The following is an 18,955-nucleotide window of genomic DNA, read 5'->3' as shown; positions in this document are numbered from 1 at the left end:
AACAGCAGCCATGAGACAGGTGATGTGGATTTACCAATATCAAAGAGAATACAAGCCTGGGAATAATATCAAAATTAAAGAGGACTGTTCTATAAATAAAATGGGACAGTTCACTAGTACAACAGCCATTACCAAACACAAAACAAATTAAAGATCTCTGAAACAAAACTGACAGAATTAAATGCAGAGTTAGAAGCATTATTAAATATAGTTCCTTGAAATTTAAACCCCGGTGAAGAACAGAATATGAAGTGAGCCCTATGGGCCTAACTGACATTTATAGAGCACCCAACTTGAACAAATTAAGAACACATATTCCTTTCAAGTGCATATGGTATTTTTTCTAAGACTGAACACTTATCAGATCCAAAAAGCAAAACTATATAGTTAGGGGGTTGAAATAAAAGAGAATGTATTATTGGCCACAAAGATTTAAGTTAGAAATATACAAGAATCATACATATGGAAAAGAATAGCTTATTTGGAAACAAAATATCATAAGAAAATTAGAAAATGCTTTGATTTGAGGTAATAAATATAGAACATCAAAATTAGTTGGAGGCTTTGAGGCAATACTCAGATGTAAATTTGTATCTTTCATCACATTTCAAAGGAAACCTAAGCTCAATGATCTCAGTGTATTCATTACAAGTTGTGTGAGAAAACCAAATTAAATGAGGGTAATGATGAAAACTAATAAAAGAAAAAAGTGAGCAAATTAACAAAGAAAATATTGTCATCTGGAAGATTAATAAGGCTGATAAACCCTAACAAGTGTAATTAAGAATAAAAACGAGGAAACAAATTACTAGAAACAGGAATGAAAAGGAGTTATTATTCCATGGCTTGCAGATGGAATGAAGGCAACAAAGAGGCATTACAATGTTGACCCAATTACCTTATTACTTAAATGTAACTGTTGAAATTCTCAAAATACTGCAGGTAGTAAAACCTTTCCAGGATGAAATGGAAACGCTGAAACTGTTCTGTTAAACTTTGTTCTTAACTTAAAAATCCCCACAAATGTAGCGTCACTGAGAGACCTTAAGGGATGCACAAGCCTGGTGGTCTGATGACGGGGGAAGGTGGGAACTGGCTTCACTAAGTTGTCCTCAGACCAATATACATGCAGCTTGCCTTGTGTGATATGAATATATCATATGCCACTAAAAATAACTTCCAAAGTTATGTAAAGAAAATCAAGGCACACAACTTTATTTTTCAATCGTATTAATATTTAAAGGAGAAGTAATATCTTATACAATTAATACCAGAATATGGAGGAGTTGAGGCTATTTACCAATTTATTTCATGAGACTATCACCATTTTTGACCAGAATTATTTTAATGAAATTTTAAGAAGTAAAAATTATACAGCATTTTTTTTCTTTCAGATAGAAATAGACCGAAAAACTTCTTTAAAATTCAGCAAGAAAATCAGCAGGAGTCAACTTTTTTATGATCAAGGGGGCCTGTGATTTGATGTTTCTTGTCAACATTGGGAAGTTCACAGAATTTGCTGTTGGACATTTCTTTTGATTATATTGTCTCTCTGCTTAATGATGATCCTGCATCCCTAAATAACCCAGAAAAGATTGTATCCCTTCATAAAGTCATTCCAATTCTTTCACTACGATGTAGGTAAGAAATATATCCTGATAGTGTTAGACCAAAGGGGACATCAACATTGTCCACCATGATCAATATTTCAGCATTTTACACATCCTAATTTTGCAGGCTTTTTGCAAATTGTTGGACTTCTGTCTTGGTGTTTCTATGGCAGTGAAAAGACACCAAGACTGCAGCAACTCTTTTTTTATTTTAATTTTATTTTATTAATTTATTCATATTACATCTCAATGGTTATCCTATCCCTTGTATCCTCCCATTCCTCCCTCCCTCCCATTTTCCCCTTACTCCCCTCCCCTATGACTGTGACTGAGGGGGACCTCCTCCCCCTGTATATGCTCATAGGGTATCAAGTCTCTTCTTGGTAACCTGCTATCCTTCCACTGAGTGCCACCAGGTCTCCCCATCCAGGGGACGTGGTCAAATATGAGGCACCAGAGTTCATGTGAAAGTCAGACCCCACTCTCCACTCAACTGTGGAGAATGTCCTGTCCATTGGCTAGATCTGGGTAGGGGTTTGAAGTTTACTGCATGTATTGTCCTTGGCTGGTGCCATAGTTTGAGCGGGACCCCTAGGCCCAAATCTGCCTATCATAATGTTCTTCTTGTGGGTTGCTAGGACCCTCTGGATCCTTCTACTTTGCCATTTTCCCATGCTTCTCTCATCTAGAGTCCCAATAGGATGTCCTCTCCTCTGTCTCAGTTTCCTGGTAAGTGAAGGCTTTCGTGGGACATGCCCCTTGGGCTAGTATGCAGATATAAGTGAGTATATACCATTTGAGTCTTTCTGTTTCTGGGTTAACTCACTCATTATGATCATTTTTTTTTTTTAGCAACTCTTACATAAGAAAGCATTTTACTGGAGACTTGCTTATAGTCCAGAGGTTTAGTCCATTGTCATGAAGGCAGGAAGTACGGTGGCGTGTAGGCAGACATGATGCTAGAGAGGTAGCTCTAAGTCCTAGATTTCTATTGTTGCTAAGAGACACCATGACTGTGGCAACAACTCTTCTGAAGGAAAGCATTTGCTTGGGGCTGGCTTACAGGCCAGAGGTTAAGTCCATTGTCGTTAGGGCAGGAAGCATGGCGGCATGCAGGCAGGCATGGTGCTAGAAAGGTAGTTGAGAGTTCTACATCTGGGTTGTCAGGCGGCAGGAAGAGAGAGAGACCCTGGGCGAGCCTTGAACTCCTGAAACCTCAAAGCCCGCCTCCAGGGACACACTTCCTCCAACGAGGCCACATCGACTCCGCCAAGACCCCAATTTCTAATAGTCCACTCCCTAAGAGTCTGTGGGACCTATTTTCATTCAAACCACCTTGACATCTTTCCTGATTACTTTCTTGTACAGTTGGCTTTAATGTCAATTGTGGCCCCTCTTGTGTATTGTCTGTTCACTTGGATTCTTCTTTTTCTTTTTTTGACATATACATTTTTATTAATTTATTCATATTATATCTCAACTGCTATCCCATCCCTTGTATCCTCCCATTCCTCCCTCCCTCCCATTTTCCTCTTACTTCCTTCCATTTTTATTTTTTAAATTATCTTATTATTTCGCATGTATGTTTGGTTTGTCTATATACCTGTGCACCACATGTGAGCCTGGTTCCTGAAGAAGCCAGACAAAGGCATCAGATCTCCTGCATCTAGAGTTACTGACAGTTGTGAAGTTTCTTGTGAGTGCTGGAAGTTGAAAATGGGTTCCCTGGAACCGCAGCCAATGCTCTTAACTGCTGAGCCATCTCTCCATCTTTGCTTTTCATCTTGTAATTTGAACTCAGTGTGATTTTCTTTTGGAGTCCTGTGTGGGAAGCTATAAATCACACACCTCCCTTCCTCCCTCCCCCACAACCCACTAGCACACACTAGAGGAGGAATTCTTGACATCTGGATCTTGCCTTAGTCTGAAGATGCACTGTGGATACAGGATTAATTCTCCCTTTCCAGAGTCCAAGCAGAAAATACACTTCTTCTCTTCCCTTTGACATGGTAGAGGTTTTCTAGTCTCTTACATGGAAGGGCACTGTGTGTGAGTCTGTGGATTTACAAAGATCTGTTCATTCCAGCTTCCTATCTCTCATAGGCCCAACGTCCACTTTTCCTGGAGGGACTGCATTAAAAGTCTAGACTTCCATCCTGGAGTCTGCCCTTGCTCTTCTTCCTTAAGTCTATGGCAGCAACATCAGTTTGTGGAGTGTATGATGAGGTTTGTTTGCAGTTCTTGTCTTTATAAACTTGGATACATTGTTTTTCTGTTTTGTCCATTCACCATTTTCTTTAATGCTGAGGATGAGATTAAGAAGTGAGCCTGCATATCCCAGTAGGTTCTACTCTCAGATTGTTTTACACCTTACAGATGAAAACAAGTGGGTCTTGCCGAGAACATGAGGGATAGCTGGATGCACAGTCCTACTTATTGGCATTCGAGATACTAATACCTCAGAGCTGAGGAGCAACCCAGTTAACAGACTGTTTGCAGATCCTCCAGGTGTCTGGCAAAGCACAGGGCAAAAGCAGGAATTGGCCAGTCATCCCACCCAAAGATGAGTATTTTCTAGGTTTCTGATCTTACAGGGTACAGTATTAGTGTTATATTTTGGGCTCTTAAATATGAATCCCCAAATCAGTGAGGATGTAATTGTGGTTCCTCTTATGTGGTACCAGTTGGTTACTGGTGAAGTGATGTTTTCCAGGCTCATCCGTCTGTAGTGCTCTAGCCAGGGCCTCTTAGGCACTTGCAGAGTGAGAGTAGGAGAGCCAACCCTGCAATCCTACCGCTGGTGCAGATGGTTTTTCAGGGAGAAGCTTCGAGATGATGTTGTGTGCTTCTTCTCTGGTGTTTTTTTTTTCCCTTCCTTCCCCTTTTCCAAGCAGTGAATACTTTACAACTCATTCCTTCACCAAGTGCCTATTTTTGTGATGTTCTTGCTGATGGAAAAGGGATGGGGAGTACCCAGGAGCCAGATGTACACCCATCCAGATGTTTCTGCCTGCTGTCCCCTCCCCATGTAGAATACAGGTTCTGCTTTGTGGGGAGCCCTGGTCAATTGTCCTCTTTATTTTTTTTTTATGAACTGTCTCCAAAGCCAGTCACTTTCCTTTGTTTGCTCTTACACTGCAGCTGTCAAACCTTATAAGAACTCTATACTTGTATCACTAAAAAACATGGGTGTGCCTCAAGATACCAATTTCAAAGGAACTGCATGTCACTGCTCCTGCAGGTCAAGTGGCTGGACTCACCACCCCATTCCCACGACTCAGGCACCTTTCAGTTAGTCACTTTTTGATAACCCTGTTCCTCATTCTTAGTGCCATACTGTCTAATCCACAGGAGTGACACTCAGATGGCTCAGATGCTACGGAGTCTGTGGGAGGAAAAAGAACAGAACCCCCTAAGGAATTCAGGGTAATCCTCAAGATGGGCTTTCTGTACTGTGTTTCTGAGGACAGCTGGGGCACAGCCTAACTCACTTCTGATGGTTCTCCTCAGTACCTTCCTTCCCTCCCAGAACGGCAACTAAGACCGCTCCTCTGGGCCAGGGTCAAGGTGGCTGGTCTCCCTCAGCCTCTCTTAGTTCATTTACCATGCTTTGAATCAAACAGGCCTCCAGAATCAAGTTTTGGCTTGTCAGTTCAGTAAGGGATTGGAGTTAAGGCTTCTGTTTTCCGAATCTGTTTTAAAAGACAACGAGACTAGATCAGGCAGGCTGTGTGGTAAGACTATCACACCATACTTAGAAAGCCTCAGGAAGGAGCCCAAATACAGCTGGTTTCTGAATATACCGGGTTTGGCAGGGAAGACTCAGGGTTACTCTTGCCTAGCCTACCTTATCTGTTTGGAGAAACTTCCGAAGCCAGTGACTCAGATGCTAGCAGCAGAGGGAGTCTTGGAGGACTGGGTTGGAAACTGTTCTTGGTGGGTACAGTACACAGCTAATAGCAGGAGCAAGTAGCACGGGGGTCAGAGGCCATCGACTAGATAGATGCTCAGGGATGCAGTTCCCTGGGCGGCCACCGAGCAGCGCGGTCCTGCGAGCGCTCTCGAGGCTGGGGGCGCGCTGTCACGTGTGGGGGCGCGCAGCGGCGGGCGCGCGCAGCGCTTTAAAGGCGCGGAGGCGGCAGGAGCGGCATCTCGGCCCCGGCGGACGGCGGGACGCGGCAGCGGCTCCGGCGACATGTGCAGCGGGCGAGGAGGCATCTGGCTGGCTCTGGCCGCCGCTCTGCTGCATGGTAACCTCAGCGGGGCTTTGGCCGTCCTTTCCTCGGGAGTGGATGCGGGCGGGCGGGCGGGTGGTCCCGGGTTGCGGCGGGGCGGCGGGGCTGGGCTGCTCCGGGGCGGGGTGGCGGCCGCGCGCTGAGGCCCTCTGGGCGCTCTGTTTCCCAAGTGTCCCTGCAAGGCGAGTTCCAGAGGAGGCTGTACAAGGAGCTGGTCAAGAACTACAACCCGCTGGAGAGGCCGGTGGCCAACGACTCGCAGCCGCTCACCGTGTACTTCTCCCTGAGCCTCCTGCAGATCATGGATGTGGTGAGTCTGACGCGGCGCTCGGGCCGCACGCCCTCCTGTCCCGGACGAGACCACGCGTCGGGCAGGACCCCAGGCCACCTGTGCATAGATAGGTACTTGGGTCGCGCCTTTCTCTCAGCTAGAAACTCCAAGCCAAAGCGTCCCGAGCTAGGAGTCAGTAGCTGGAACAGGCTTCGTTGGTCACTTTCAGTCTCCCTTTGAGAGAAAACTAGTGCAGTTCTCCGCCCAGAATAGTTTAGCCACTTACAGGCTTTTCTTCCTGCGCAGTGCCTTGGGGGGGGGGGGGGGGTTGGCTTTTGCGCTGCCAAGCTGTCTGGGTAGAAAGCTAACTGTAGGTGTTTACCCCTCCCATGAGGGTGGTGAACAGTGTTTTTAGGAGAGCACAGGTGCTGGAGATCCTACTTGGAGGATTCTAGGCAGTTGATAGCAGCCCTCCCTGGATGCTTTGCAGCAAGCAACTGCTTTTAGGTGACACACCCCTGCAGGATCTATGTCAGCTTGATTTTTCTTCTGCTAGCTGGGATACTTTTATGATTTTTCATAGGTAGAGCCAATACTTAGAAAGTATTCCACTGTCTGTTCTATTCAAGGCTTGTGGTCGGTAAGGGTGGAGAGCCACCAAAGGAACTTAGGTAAAGTGTCAGGGCAGGTGATACTTCCTTCTCTTAACTTCACTCCTATGCTGTTCCTTTTAATCTAGTCAGTTTTCCTGATGAATGGCTCCTGTTCTCACACTACACCCGTTAAATCTGCATTTCCTCCCATGAGAGGATCCTGCCTTATTAAGTGTTTATGCGCACTGTGGGGGATTTATCATGACAGAAGTAGAAGACAGTTGCCGTCACACGGTCAATTGTTTCCTAAGTTTACAGAGCACAGACTACAGGAAAGGGAGAGTGACAGACAGTGGGATTCTGTCATGGAGCAGAACATAGATCAGAGAGCAGTGGAGGTGGAAGGCTGTGAGGTAAAGGACGTGCAGTGCTCCTGGGCACTTGGGGGTGGGGAAGAACGACAGGATGGTTCACTTAGGTAGCAGAAAAGTTGTTCTGGCTTTTCAGGTCTCTGGATGGTTGACTTTGGGAGCTTCATGAACATCTTGAGCTTTGGCTTCCCTGCTAACAGCTTGGACACTCAGGTGCTTCCCTGGGCATTGGGATGAGCTAAAGAAATTAGAAATGACATCAAGAGTCCTCAAAGCCAGATGCACAATCAGTTATTTTCGTGTGAAAAAGTAAGCAAGGAAGGGTCAGGTAGCTAGGCTCACATGTCTCTACTATTGCCCAGGGTCTGCTTTGGCCAGGCTGTCTCATTGTGTGCTTCACAGCAGCCTCTGGCTGGGTGGTAAGCTTTATGTTATAGGGGGCAGCTCAGCTGCAGAGCTTGTGTGAAGAAAGAGAGCAGGCCTTCTAAGGCTATTGAAAACCACTCTTCAGAAGTCTGGTTAGTATGCTAATAAGGCTTGCTGGCTCTTAGGAGAAGTTAAGGGATAATCTAAGATTAATGATGTGGAAAAATTATTAGTGTCAGAAAACAATAAAAAAAATCAAAAATAACAACTCATAAGCCTTTATGCCATTGCCGTATCAGTTAGAAAAACCCAGGTGAAGAGGGTCAAGGGAAGGGGAAGGTGTGGGAAAGTCTTGGTGTCACCTTCACCTCAGATCTAGCTTTGAACACACTGAGCTCCCCACTGGACAGTACTGCTTGTTTGTGGAGTGGCCTTGGGAAAGCCACTTAACTTTGCTCAGCCTTGCTTTCTCATGTGTAAAATGAGAACACTCACATCCACTTCACGGGTCTTGAGAGGATTAAAATCAGAGAGGCTCTTGCCACACGCTGATAATTTGCTGAAGGCTCGCTCCATCTTAATTATGTAGTGAGTCCCCTCAGAGGTCAGGAAGTCCATTCCTAGAGAGGTGTGGTCACCTGCCCAAGGATGCCCAAAGATTATAGCCAGTCTGCTAAGGAAAACCCACGAGGAGTGAGATTCCATGCCCTTTTGCCTATCATAAGCTGCTACTTTTTGACTTGGTGACTTATTTTTGCAGAACAGAGTCAGCTTAATCTACTTAAACTCGATGAACTGTAGCTGATTGAGTGTGGCTGTCCTAAGCTCCTGGGTGAGAACGAGATTTCTACAGCAGGCGTAAGGAAATATGCAAACATTTGTATTCCAATCCTGCTTGGCTCTGCCTGGTTTTGAAACAGAGCCAGGTCTTTCTTGCTGAAATCTCAGCACTCTGGACAGAGACACCAGCTTTCATGAGGTTATGAGTTGCAGTCTTGGCTAGTGCAATCTCTTTACAAATTCAGCTTTTTTGGGGGGGGTCGTTTTGCTCATTCCACCTGCTGTTCCATAGACCAGAGTTGATTGTCCACAACTTATTGTCCCCCCCACCCCCGCACCTTTTTTTCAGCATAGATGTCCTGCCTTCCAGGATGCAGAGGTGGCGTATGGTGCCATGTATATGTTTTATTCATGCAAGATTGCTTTCACCATCAACTTATTCCACCTATGTGAATAGGGCTCCCAGGGTAGACCTTGCTCGGTCCTGAAGTTTTGTCTTTAGTTTCCCAGGGTCTGCTTTGGCCAGCCTGTGTCATTGCGTGTTCCACAGCAGCCTCTGGACCTCTAGATTTCCACCTTTAGATGGTACATGAGCTGGCTGGCTCTAAGACTAAGAAGACAATCTAAGATTTCCACATGTGGTGGACTGCAACGTAGGTTGCAAATAGAGTGCTGCCGATGTGCGTCAGGAACATTTTATTCCTGGGGTCGCTGGCTGGGGTGGTTCCAAAGAGCAAGAGGTTGGGTTTCTAATAGGAGTTTCCCAGGTTGAGAAACTAGGAGGATTTCCCCAAGTGATGGACACAAGGAGAGGAGATTGTAAGTGAAAGGGAGGAAACACCTTCAGCAGGGTGTTTCCATTAAACCTTGGCTCCTACCTTCAGCAGGGTGTTTCCATAAGCTCCTGGGTCCCTCTCTTCAAGTAGGTGTTTCCATGGAATCCTGCCTCAGTTGATATTCGCTTTAGGTTTGGTTGAAAGACTTCTTAGGAAATTTATGCTTGTTCTTATAAAAGTTCAAAAATACTGATCAAACCATAAGTAGTTTTATCAACCCCCTTTTCTAGTCTGTATTCTTTTAAAAATGCGATTTTTCGCTGGTAGAAAGGGCAAGTGTGTAAAATATCTTTAATATGCTACAGAGTTTGTGGTGCTGGCCTGTGTTCTACCTGAGTGTCACGGACTCTGTGGGTGAGGAGGTGTCATGCCAGGATTTTGTAAACCTAGAAGAATAGTTTGTAGAACCCATTTCCCTAGAAGTAGGAGCATGAAGGAAGGCCGTTAGCTGCACGAGTCCAGGCAAATGACCAAATAGTAGCAGAGGAGAAAAATGATAAAAAACAGTGGCAACTCAGAACCCTGAGTCTTACTAAGTTTTTTAAGTTTTATTAAGATTTTTTTTAGTAAATCCAATAAGTATGAATTATAGATTAGAATGAAAAACTGTGCACATGTTTTAAAGATAAAACCTGGGTCCTTAGAAGATTCGTGGTATCTGCTGTGGCCTGTTCTGGTTGTTTGGCTATCCCCTTGGTGAGGCACTCAGTAGAGAGTGGGAAGACATGGTGCATTTCTGAGCAGGGGCGGAAAGTTTCGGCATCTATATTTAGAAGATACGAAAGCCTAGAATGTGGGGCAGACCAGGGAGAACTTGGGCAAGGATGCAGAGATCCTTCCTAGTTTATTTTCTGTTGCTCTAACAAAATAGCTGAGACCGGAATTTGTAAAGAAAGAGGTTTATTTTGGTTCCCGGTTCTAGAAACTGCGAAGCCCAGGATCGCAGTCATGGTGTCCTCTCAGGTCCTGGAGAGGGTTTCCATGTTGGCTGAACTCATAGAAGAAAGCAAATGGGCGAGGGAGTTCATGCAGATGGGGCTGGACACAGGGCACAGGGGCAGCCTTGAGGTGTAAGTGTTCCTGGAGGTAGTTAATCAAGCCTCTGAAGAATTAACCAAGTCCCCTGAGAAAGACAGTAATTCTAGAGAGTATTGTCCCTGGGACCCATACAACACTCATTAAAGCTCACCCAACATCCCTGTGTTAATGAATTAAAATTTTTGTACATGGACCGTTGGGGACACATTTAAAACCAAAACAGGGTCAAACACAGCATGGCCTCTATGGCAACGTGGAGAAGGAGAAACATTCAAGAGATCCTTTTGGATATATCGTCCACGGTACATCATAGTATGCAAGCATCATGTGCATGCACAGATCAGTTAAGTGAAAAGTGCTCCCTTATTCCTAATGCGTACTTGGTTTTATAGTGCTTCTTAATTTACTTCTTGGGCCTTTCACTGGGCTGAGAATGAGGTAATGCATAGGAAATCATTCTGAAGACTTGCAGACGGAGGGTTCTGAGTTGCCACGTGGTTTTTATAATATTTCTCTTCTGCTGCTATCTGGTCACTTACCTGGACCCGTGCATCTGAAGGCTATCCTTAATGTTCGCTTGCATAAAATAAATATGCAGTTATAAAAACATATCCAGAAGGTATTATGTTTAAAACGAACAATATGGATCAATATGTAATTATACACAAACACAAAACATATAATTATGCATGAGTGAATTTTAGAATTGTATAGATTTTGGATTACAGAGCTTTCTGGAAGCTTTCCTCACAAGGCAGTGGGACTGGTGGTGTATTTCAGGCTTGTTCCTGTAGAGGGCAGGCATGGTGTGGAGCCCAGTTTCCTGAGAGCTTGGGGCTTATTTGCAGTCCCGTTAGTGTCTTCCTGCTTATGTTCTGTAGGTAGATTTTGTGCTTTTTATTTACTAGATATATTTAAAGTGCTGCGACTCTAAATAAAAACCCTACTCATGTGGCATGTTTAATCAGAAATGACCAAGGTGAAAAGTCAGATGGTTACCACAATTTATTTTAACATGTTCCTTTTTTTTTTTTTAAGACAGGGTTTCTCTTGTAGTCCTGGCTGTCCTAGACTCACTTTGCAGACCAGCCTGGCCTCGAACTCACAGCGATCCCCCTGCCTCTGCCTCCCAAGTGCTGGGATTAAAGGCGTGCGCCACCACCGCCCGGCTAACGTGTTCCTTTTTTAAAGAGCACTTTTACGTCCAGGACAATTACAGAGCGTGGTTCCCTCCCCCAGGCTCCTCTCATCAGCGTTCCATGTCCAGTGGTGTATTTGCGAAGCCTGGTGAGTCTGCATTCCCATGTCAGCATCACTCTCAGGACATACTTCACATTTTCACTGGTAGTGGTGTGGCCTTGCACAAATGTATTGTAATACGCTTGTGCCCACCGTTTGAGCACATACGGAGATGAGACATTACTTTAAAAATCCTGACTGATATTCCTTTTTTTTCCCTCATCACCCTTGCAGCCACTGCTCTTTTTACTATTTGTACAATTTTCCTTTCCAGGGACTGGGAAATTAGTTCAGCTGGTAAAATCCTATCAATGCAATCATGAGACACATAAGAAGGTGGGCCTGTCACCTATAATCCCAGGAGTTGGGGTGTAGGGAATGAGATAGTCAGCTCTCTGATGCTTGTCAGCTGGCTAGCTTAGCAGAACATATGGGCTTCAGGTTAGGCAAGAGACCCTGTTATGATATAATAAAGGAAGAGCTCATTAAAGGAATGACACTCGAGGCTTACCTGTAGATTCCTCATGCACATGCACACACCTATAGTAACAAAAACGTACACTACACACATTACACGAACATACCACACACTACACCCCTCAAATAAAGACTTCTCCAGAATGTGATATAGGCAGAATCATCTCTCTGTGGTATTTTCTTCCTTCACTTAGTGACAGGCATTTAAAACCCTATTTTTTTTCCCATGACTTCTTAGCTCTTTTCTGTTGAATAGTAAGGCATTGTGATTATATCAGCTTATTTGTCATTTTGTTTATTATAGCACATCTTATTTGCACCTAAATTTTGGCAAGTATGAATAAAACAGCTATGATGCCTGTATTCATGTTCTTGTGAAGACTCAAGCCTTTAATTCACTTTGGAAAATACCAGTAAGGGCACTTTGGAGACTAAATGGTCAGCGCTTGTTCCATTTTGTAAGGAACACACAGGCAGATCTTGAGGTTAGCAGTCAGTGAGCATTCCTGTTACTCCATATCCATAGCAGCATCTGGCATTGCTGGACTCTCAGATTTCGTTCATTACAACCCTTGTGTAGTGGTACCTTACTGTCGCCTTTGTAGTTCCCTGATACTTGATGTGGAACGTCTTTTCTTGGGATTCCTTGCCATCTGTTTTTCTCTCATGTCTGTTAGAATCTTTGACGCCCTTTTGTAGTAAGATCTTTTTCTTATTATTGAATATATTTGAAAGCAGTCATTTATCAGACGTGTCATTTGGAATGCATACAATCATTGGTTTGTCTTTTTGTTTAGACGACTTTTTTTTTTTTTTTTTTTACACAGCACAAAAATTTAATTTTGGTGAAATCTGTCCTACAAATGTATCTTTAATGAATTCTGGCTTTCATGTTTCTTTTTCTTTGCCAGTCTAGGATATATACAGTCTCAAGTTGATTTAGATCTGATCCATTTTGATTTATTTTTGTGAAGGGTGTAGAGTCTATATACTTTTTGGTACACAGATAGCCAATTTTTGGGGGGTATAATTTATTAAAAAATATCTGTTACAGTTTTGTTTTGGGGCTCACTGGTCTGTTTGACTGACTCGTGTGTCTTTTCACCAGTACCACCTTCCCTTGATCAGGAGTATAATAGTCTTGAAGCTGGGAAGCGTCTCCCCACAACCTTGTTTGTCCTGGCTATTGTGTCAGCTGTTCTGGATCTTTTATGTATGAACTTCAGAATTAATTTTCCAATATCCACAAAAAAGTTTTCTTGTGCCTTTCTTTTTTTTTCTTTTTTTTTAGTGATTCTTTTGGATTTTATTGACTGACAGCTATGTTGTCTGCAGGCACAAACTACCTTACTTTTCCTTTCCTGGTGCATGTGTCTTTGTTGCTTCCATCTTGTGCCTTATGCTGTTGAAAAGGAGCAATGGAGGGACATTTTGGCCTTGGCCCTAGCCTTGAAAGAGAAGCTTTGAGTTTGTCACCATTAGTTATGAGCTTAGCTGTAAATTCTTTTGTCAGCATTCATTATCTAATTGGGAAAGATCTCCTGTATTTCTAATTTATTGGTTTTTTTTTGTATCATGAATGAATATAGAACATTTTTCAAAGGCGTATTTGTACCTGTTGGTACACTATTGCTATTCTTCAGCTGGACGGTGTGATGGATTACACTAATTGATATCCGAGTGCTGAACGTCCTCACATATTTGGGGTAAATCTTATGCTAGTAGGACATAATTCTATTTTTACGTAGTTTAGATTCAGTTTGCTCATATTTTGTTATTTTTACATTGATTTGCTTATTTATTTTGTGTGTGTGTGTGTGTGCATGTGTGTGTGTGTGTATGCCTATGCATCTTTCTCAGTGAGCATGCACTATAGTGCTCACATGGCAGTCAGAGGATGGCTTGCACTGGAAGGGTCTTGGGACACAGCACAGGCCGTCAGACGTGGTGTCAAGCACTTCCACTGCCTGAGCCTTCTTGAAGGTCCCATTGTTGGGAACTTGTATATCTGTATTTAGGAGCCATCTGCCTTCATAGAATTATGCAGGAAATATTCCTTCATTGCCCTCTCAAAGACATAATAGAGAATTGGTGTATTTTCTTAATGAATGAGCCTGGTAGGTTTTTTTGTCTTTTTGTTCCTGAAAAAAAAATTAGTGATTCATTCAATTTCTTTAATAAATTTCAACTTCTTAGACCCTCTCTTTCCCCATTGTTGTATGTACATGTATAATTTGACAAATTATTTCTTTAGGAGAATGGTCCAGTTTGTTTAGGCTATCAAATTTTTGAGCACATGCTTATTTATATTTTATTTACATCATTTTAATGCCATAGTGTTAGGATGGTGACTTTTTTTCATTTCTGATATTAGCATTTTATATAATCTTTGTTTTCCTACTCCAGCTAGAGGTTTATCAATTCCATTGATCTTTTCAAAAAAGCAGTTTTTAATGCTCATTTTGCCTATTGATTTCCCATTTTCAAATTTATTTATTTCTGTTATAATTAGTGCTTGGATTTATTAATTATTTTCTTCTCCAAAAGGTAGAAACATATTGATTTTAGGTATTTCTTTTTTTAAAATGTTCTTTGGTGCTGTACAATTCCTTCCAAGCACAGATTTGTATTACAATTTGGAAAAGTTATGTTTGCTTTATTTAGTTAACAATTTTTTTGAGATTTATTTTTCAATCATATGTGCAGGACATGGTCTTTAAATCTCTGTGGGTCTGGGTTTCTACTTTAATCCCCCTGTAGACTGAGAGCGCAGGCTGTTCCTTTAATTGTGATTCAGGGTGCTATAGTCTGTTGCAGTTAGAAATCCCTTCATCTGGTCGAATGTTCCATGTCCTCTTAAGAATATGCACTCTTGATGACGAATTTTCCCACAGAGGTTAAGTGTATCCAGATGATTGGAAATCTCAAATCCAACTACGTCCTTAACTGATTTTGTACCTGTAGCACAAGTGCATTTATTCCTTTTTTTTCTTAAATGTTTCATAAATATCTTTCTATCTATCTATCTATCTATCTATCTATCATCTCTCTCTCTATCCGTCCATCCATCCATCCATCCATCCACCCATCCATCCACCCATCCATCCACCGGTCTTGCTGTGTTGCTTTGTAGCCCAGATTGGCCTCAGTGCTAACATTATGAGGGTATGGCACCACGAGCAGCACACCTGTGTGTTTTCTAACAAAGGCACTTAACTGTGGCTAAAGGTGGATTAAACCTTACCTGCTTGTAGTTTCCCAACCTTTCCTCTCCTGCAGTGATGTGCCTCTGTTAGGCACACAGCAACGGACTGTGTGTCTTCTTGGGGAACTGACCCCTTTTTCATTATGCTGCTAAAGCCTACCCTGACAACATTGCTTTTTTTGAGTTCCTGTCTTAATATACTTTTCTTATATTTACCATTAGCACAGTATATTTTTCTTCTTTCTACTTTTAATCTCTTTGTGTTTTTGTATTTAATAAAGTTTCTTGTAGACAATACAGAGTGGGATTTTTGCTTTTTCATCATCTATTTCTTTTAGTTGGTACATTTAGGCAATCAAACTAAAGTGGTTCTCTATATCTTTGGATTAATACACACAAATTTAATTTCTGTAATTCACATGTTATACTTCTAGTTTACCTACAGTACTTTTTCTGTCCTTTTTTTATTGTTTCAGTATTTTTTCAAAGTGTGTCTGGCTGGAGTCTGACAGCCAGAAACTCTTCCATGTTACCTCTGTGGAAAGCACTGCTCACTTTTCTTACTAGGTTTTAGCCTTTAGCATATCTTCTGGTTCTCCCCTAGAATTTTCCTTTGTGTTTGTCACCATCTGTTTTTGCACGGGGTCTGCTCTGTCTACCAGAGCGTCCATATTAGCAGCAGTTGTCAGATTCTGGTTTTGAAAAATGTCAGTGACAGCAGCAGCCTTGCCGTGCCTGCCTTTTCTGAAATCTTCAAGTTGCATCCTCTGCCTTTTAGTGTGTTTTCTGATATTTTCTTTCACCAGATATGATGGACTGGGTGGATGAGTCCCAGTCAATTAGCCTTTGCTGAAATGGTACAGTGTGGGAAGAGAGCAAGACTGTGATCAAGTGGCAGGCTTTGCTGAGCCTGTGCCCCTAAACTGTGAACCAACCGGCTCAGTCACTTTCTTTCTCATTAGATGGAACAGACTGGCTGAGGCTGGCTGGAACTGCTATCCTTCTGCTGTAGGGTTGACGCTGTTCAGGAGAAGAATTTCTGGTGTACTTGCAAAGTGCCCCTGCCTCTGCAAGCCAGAGGGAGAGATTCTCTATCTTTGCTGGGGATGCTGGGTCAGGCTTCTGGCAGTAATCCCCCAGTGTTATGGGGTTCCTATGGCTGAGTTCCTCTGGAATTCTTAACTGTTGGAGCTATCTGGCTGAGGTTTTTTTTTTTTTTTTTTTTAACAATTCACTGATAGCTTGGTTTTCCTGTCCTGGTCTCCTTTGCTCTGAGTCTGCTCTGGTTAGCTGTGACTCCTTGTCTCTCCGACCTTGAGGACAGTTGTGTGTCCTAGGCTCTCCCCTCTCCTACAAAGTAGGCAAGAACGGGTTCATTTTCAGTCTGTTCAGCTCTTTACTTCTTGTTAGGACACAATGGTGGATTCCAAGCTCATTACATGCAGCACTGGAAAGCTGACCTAATAATGTTTCTATAAGTGACATTTCTTAAAATTACAAAAGAAAGATATGCTTTGTACAGCAAGCCAAATCAAATTTAAAAAAAAAAAAAAAAAGACTGAGTTGAGGGGGAGGACTCACCCAAATCACTATTGCTTAAGGCATTCCGGTGCAGCTTATTCTGTCTTTTCTTCATTTTTATAGGTCGCGAGAGAAATACTTTAAAAAATTAAAGTAGTAAGACACCACTTATGGTGCTTTGATCAACATTAAGCAGCATTAATTTTAAAGGGATGCAAGTAGGCCAAGCAGTAAAATAAACACCGTCGTTTGGCCACAGTTATGTAACTCTGGAACCACCGCATACTTAGCCCTCTTCCTTTTTGTAAGTTCAGAAATAATGTAAAAATAGTTTTATTTAAATGATCACGGTGTCCCTGTTATGAAATGCGTGGTGGGGTTGGGAGGTGTTCAGCTGCCAAACCTTGTCTTGTTCTTCGCTGGCATGCGGGCGGTCAGGTCGAAGTCAGTGTTGCAGTGTTTGCCGTGGTTCTTCTGTGTTCACTTTCTCTTTCCTTTCTCGTTTTTTCACCCCCCCCCCCACGTTATTAGTCGTACATCTCTCTTTCTTCCTTTGACCTACAGACTGCAGCAGGAATCCCTGACTAATGAAAGCCTAATGAAGGTCATAGATCTTTCTGTGCAGCGCGCAGACGTTAGTGAGCCCATTCTCCCACGTAGACTTCAGTTTCTCATTCCCAGCCTATGTGCTCTAACTGTCATATAGTTTGTTTCTCACTGTATTTTTAAGCTCAAGACGATCCTCTTCTACACTGGCATGACCTTTTAATAATGTTTTAATCGAAATAGGATTATGTGACTTCCTCTACTCCCTCCCTTCCTTCCTTCCTTCAGCCTTTCTCACCTACCGTCCCTTGAGCCCTTCCCATGTTACCAAGACCCATTCCCTTCTCTTTAATGTGTCTTTGGGTGGCTCTCGATGTGGCAAAAATCTCCTATGAGTTCTTTGTCTCTAAATATATTGCTGATGCTTTCATTTTCAAATGCTAGTTCAAATTCCGGGCTGGTGATTTATTTATCACATTTCTTTAAAAAAAATTTTTTTTTTACGATTATTTATTGCTTGTGTGCATGGACACATGTGTAGGTGTGTGTGTGTGGCTGCGGACATGCTGAAGTTAGGACAAGTTGCTCGAGTTGGGTCTCACCTTCTATCGAGTGGGTCCTAGGGTTGTCAGGCTTGGTGGCAAGTGCACTTACCCACTGAACCATCTTACCTGCCCTTTTCCCATTTTTAAATGGCTTCTTCCACATTCTTTCTGACGTTCACTGCTTTTCCTAAGGTCAGCTGAATGCCATGTTAACCTTTTGAGGTGCTTTGTTCTTAACTTTCCTCTGGGTGCTTTTTAAAGTTGTTCTTGTTTTGTTTTTGTTTGATTTAAACATGTAAGTGTATGAGTGTATGTGCAGATTTGTGCTTGTTTTGTTAGAAATCATTAACTCATGATTCTGATACTAATTTTTTCTTTTTGAAATTTTAGTTTACACCATTTCTTCACTCCCGTTCTTCTCTTCAAATTCTTCATACACTCCTTGTTCTCTTTCAAACTCATGGCCTCTTTTTTCATTAATTGTTCCCTCTCCCCTCCTCCCCCCATCTCTCCTCTGTCTCTCTTTGTCTCTAAGTATAAACTGCTCAATCTGTGTAATGTTTCTTGTATGTATGCTGTCAGGGCTGACTCTTTGGCATTGAATAAACTATCGCTCTGCTTTTCCCTGGGGAAGACCATTTCACCTACCCTCAGCACTTCTTAGTTGCCTGGAGTTCTTTGTGTAGGTTGAGGCCTCCTGGGCTTGCCCCATCCATGTTGACATCTCTATTGGTGTTGTCCTTGGTTAGCTTACGTTTGGGCAGTCAGGTTGGTGAGACTTAACGGGTGTAGCTTCTGGCATTCCTAGGAGATACAGCAAACCCAGCGATGCTCTGGCTCTGTTCTCCCTCTCCTGTGCAATGTGCCCCTAGTCTTTGGTGTGGGACTTGTTTTCTGATGTAGCCGTTGGGACTGGGATCCACACTCTACAGTTTGACTGGTTTTGGTTTTCTGGAGTGTCTCCATCTGTTGCAAAGAGAAGTTTCCTTGATGAGGGGTGAGAACTGTATTTAGAGTGTAGTTAGTGATTTTTCTGGTTTAGTAAAGTGGTGGTTGTAGGTTCTCTACGATCTATGACTTTACCAGCCCTGGGTCACTGGCTAGGTTTTCCGTACCAGGCGTGATTTCTCTCTTATTGAGTGGGTCTTAAGTCCAACTAAAGAGCTACTGGTTGCTTCCAAGAAGTTTATGCCACTGCTGCACCCTTAGGGTCATCAGGCCGTATTTTTTTTAATTTGGTTTATTGGTGTCTTAGCTGGGTAGGATTATTGGTTGCTTCCTTCTTTTGGATCCTTGAACGATACCTTCTGGTACCATGAAAC

The 18,955-nt window shown here is 42.8% G+C and overlaps 1 protein-coding gene across 2 annotated transcripts in view; it reads left to right on the top strand.

The window, feature by feature from the left end:
* Nucleotides 1–5,749: 5,749 nt before the first annotated feature.
* The window catches only part of LOC311588048 (neuronal acetylcholine receptor subunit alpha-7), a 116,992-nt gene continuing 103,786 nt past the window's right edge, over nt 5,750–18,955 (top strand). The window contains exons 1-2 of one of the 2 annotated variants that reach the window (XM_084765486.1): nt 5,750–5,860; nt 6,016–6,155. In XM_084765486.1, coding sequence (XP_084621612.1) covers nt 5,806–5,860; nt 6,016–6,155 — 195 coding nt within the window. In that variant the 5' untranslated portion in view covers nt 5,750–5,805. Of the gene's footprint in view, nt 5,861–6,015; nt 6,156–18,955 lie in introns of those variants that run through there. The other variant, XM_084765487.1, reaches the window with a different exon arrangement.

The sequence above is a fragment of the Acomys minous genome, assembly GCF_964271855.1.
Source record: "Acomys minous genome assembly, chromosome: 2".
NCBI classification, from domain to species: Eukaryota; Metazoa; Chordata; class Mammalia; order Rodentia; family Muridae; genus Acomys; species Acomys minous.
Note: the sequence above shows the minus strand (reverse complement) of the source record. Positions and strands in the feature narration are given on the sequence as shown.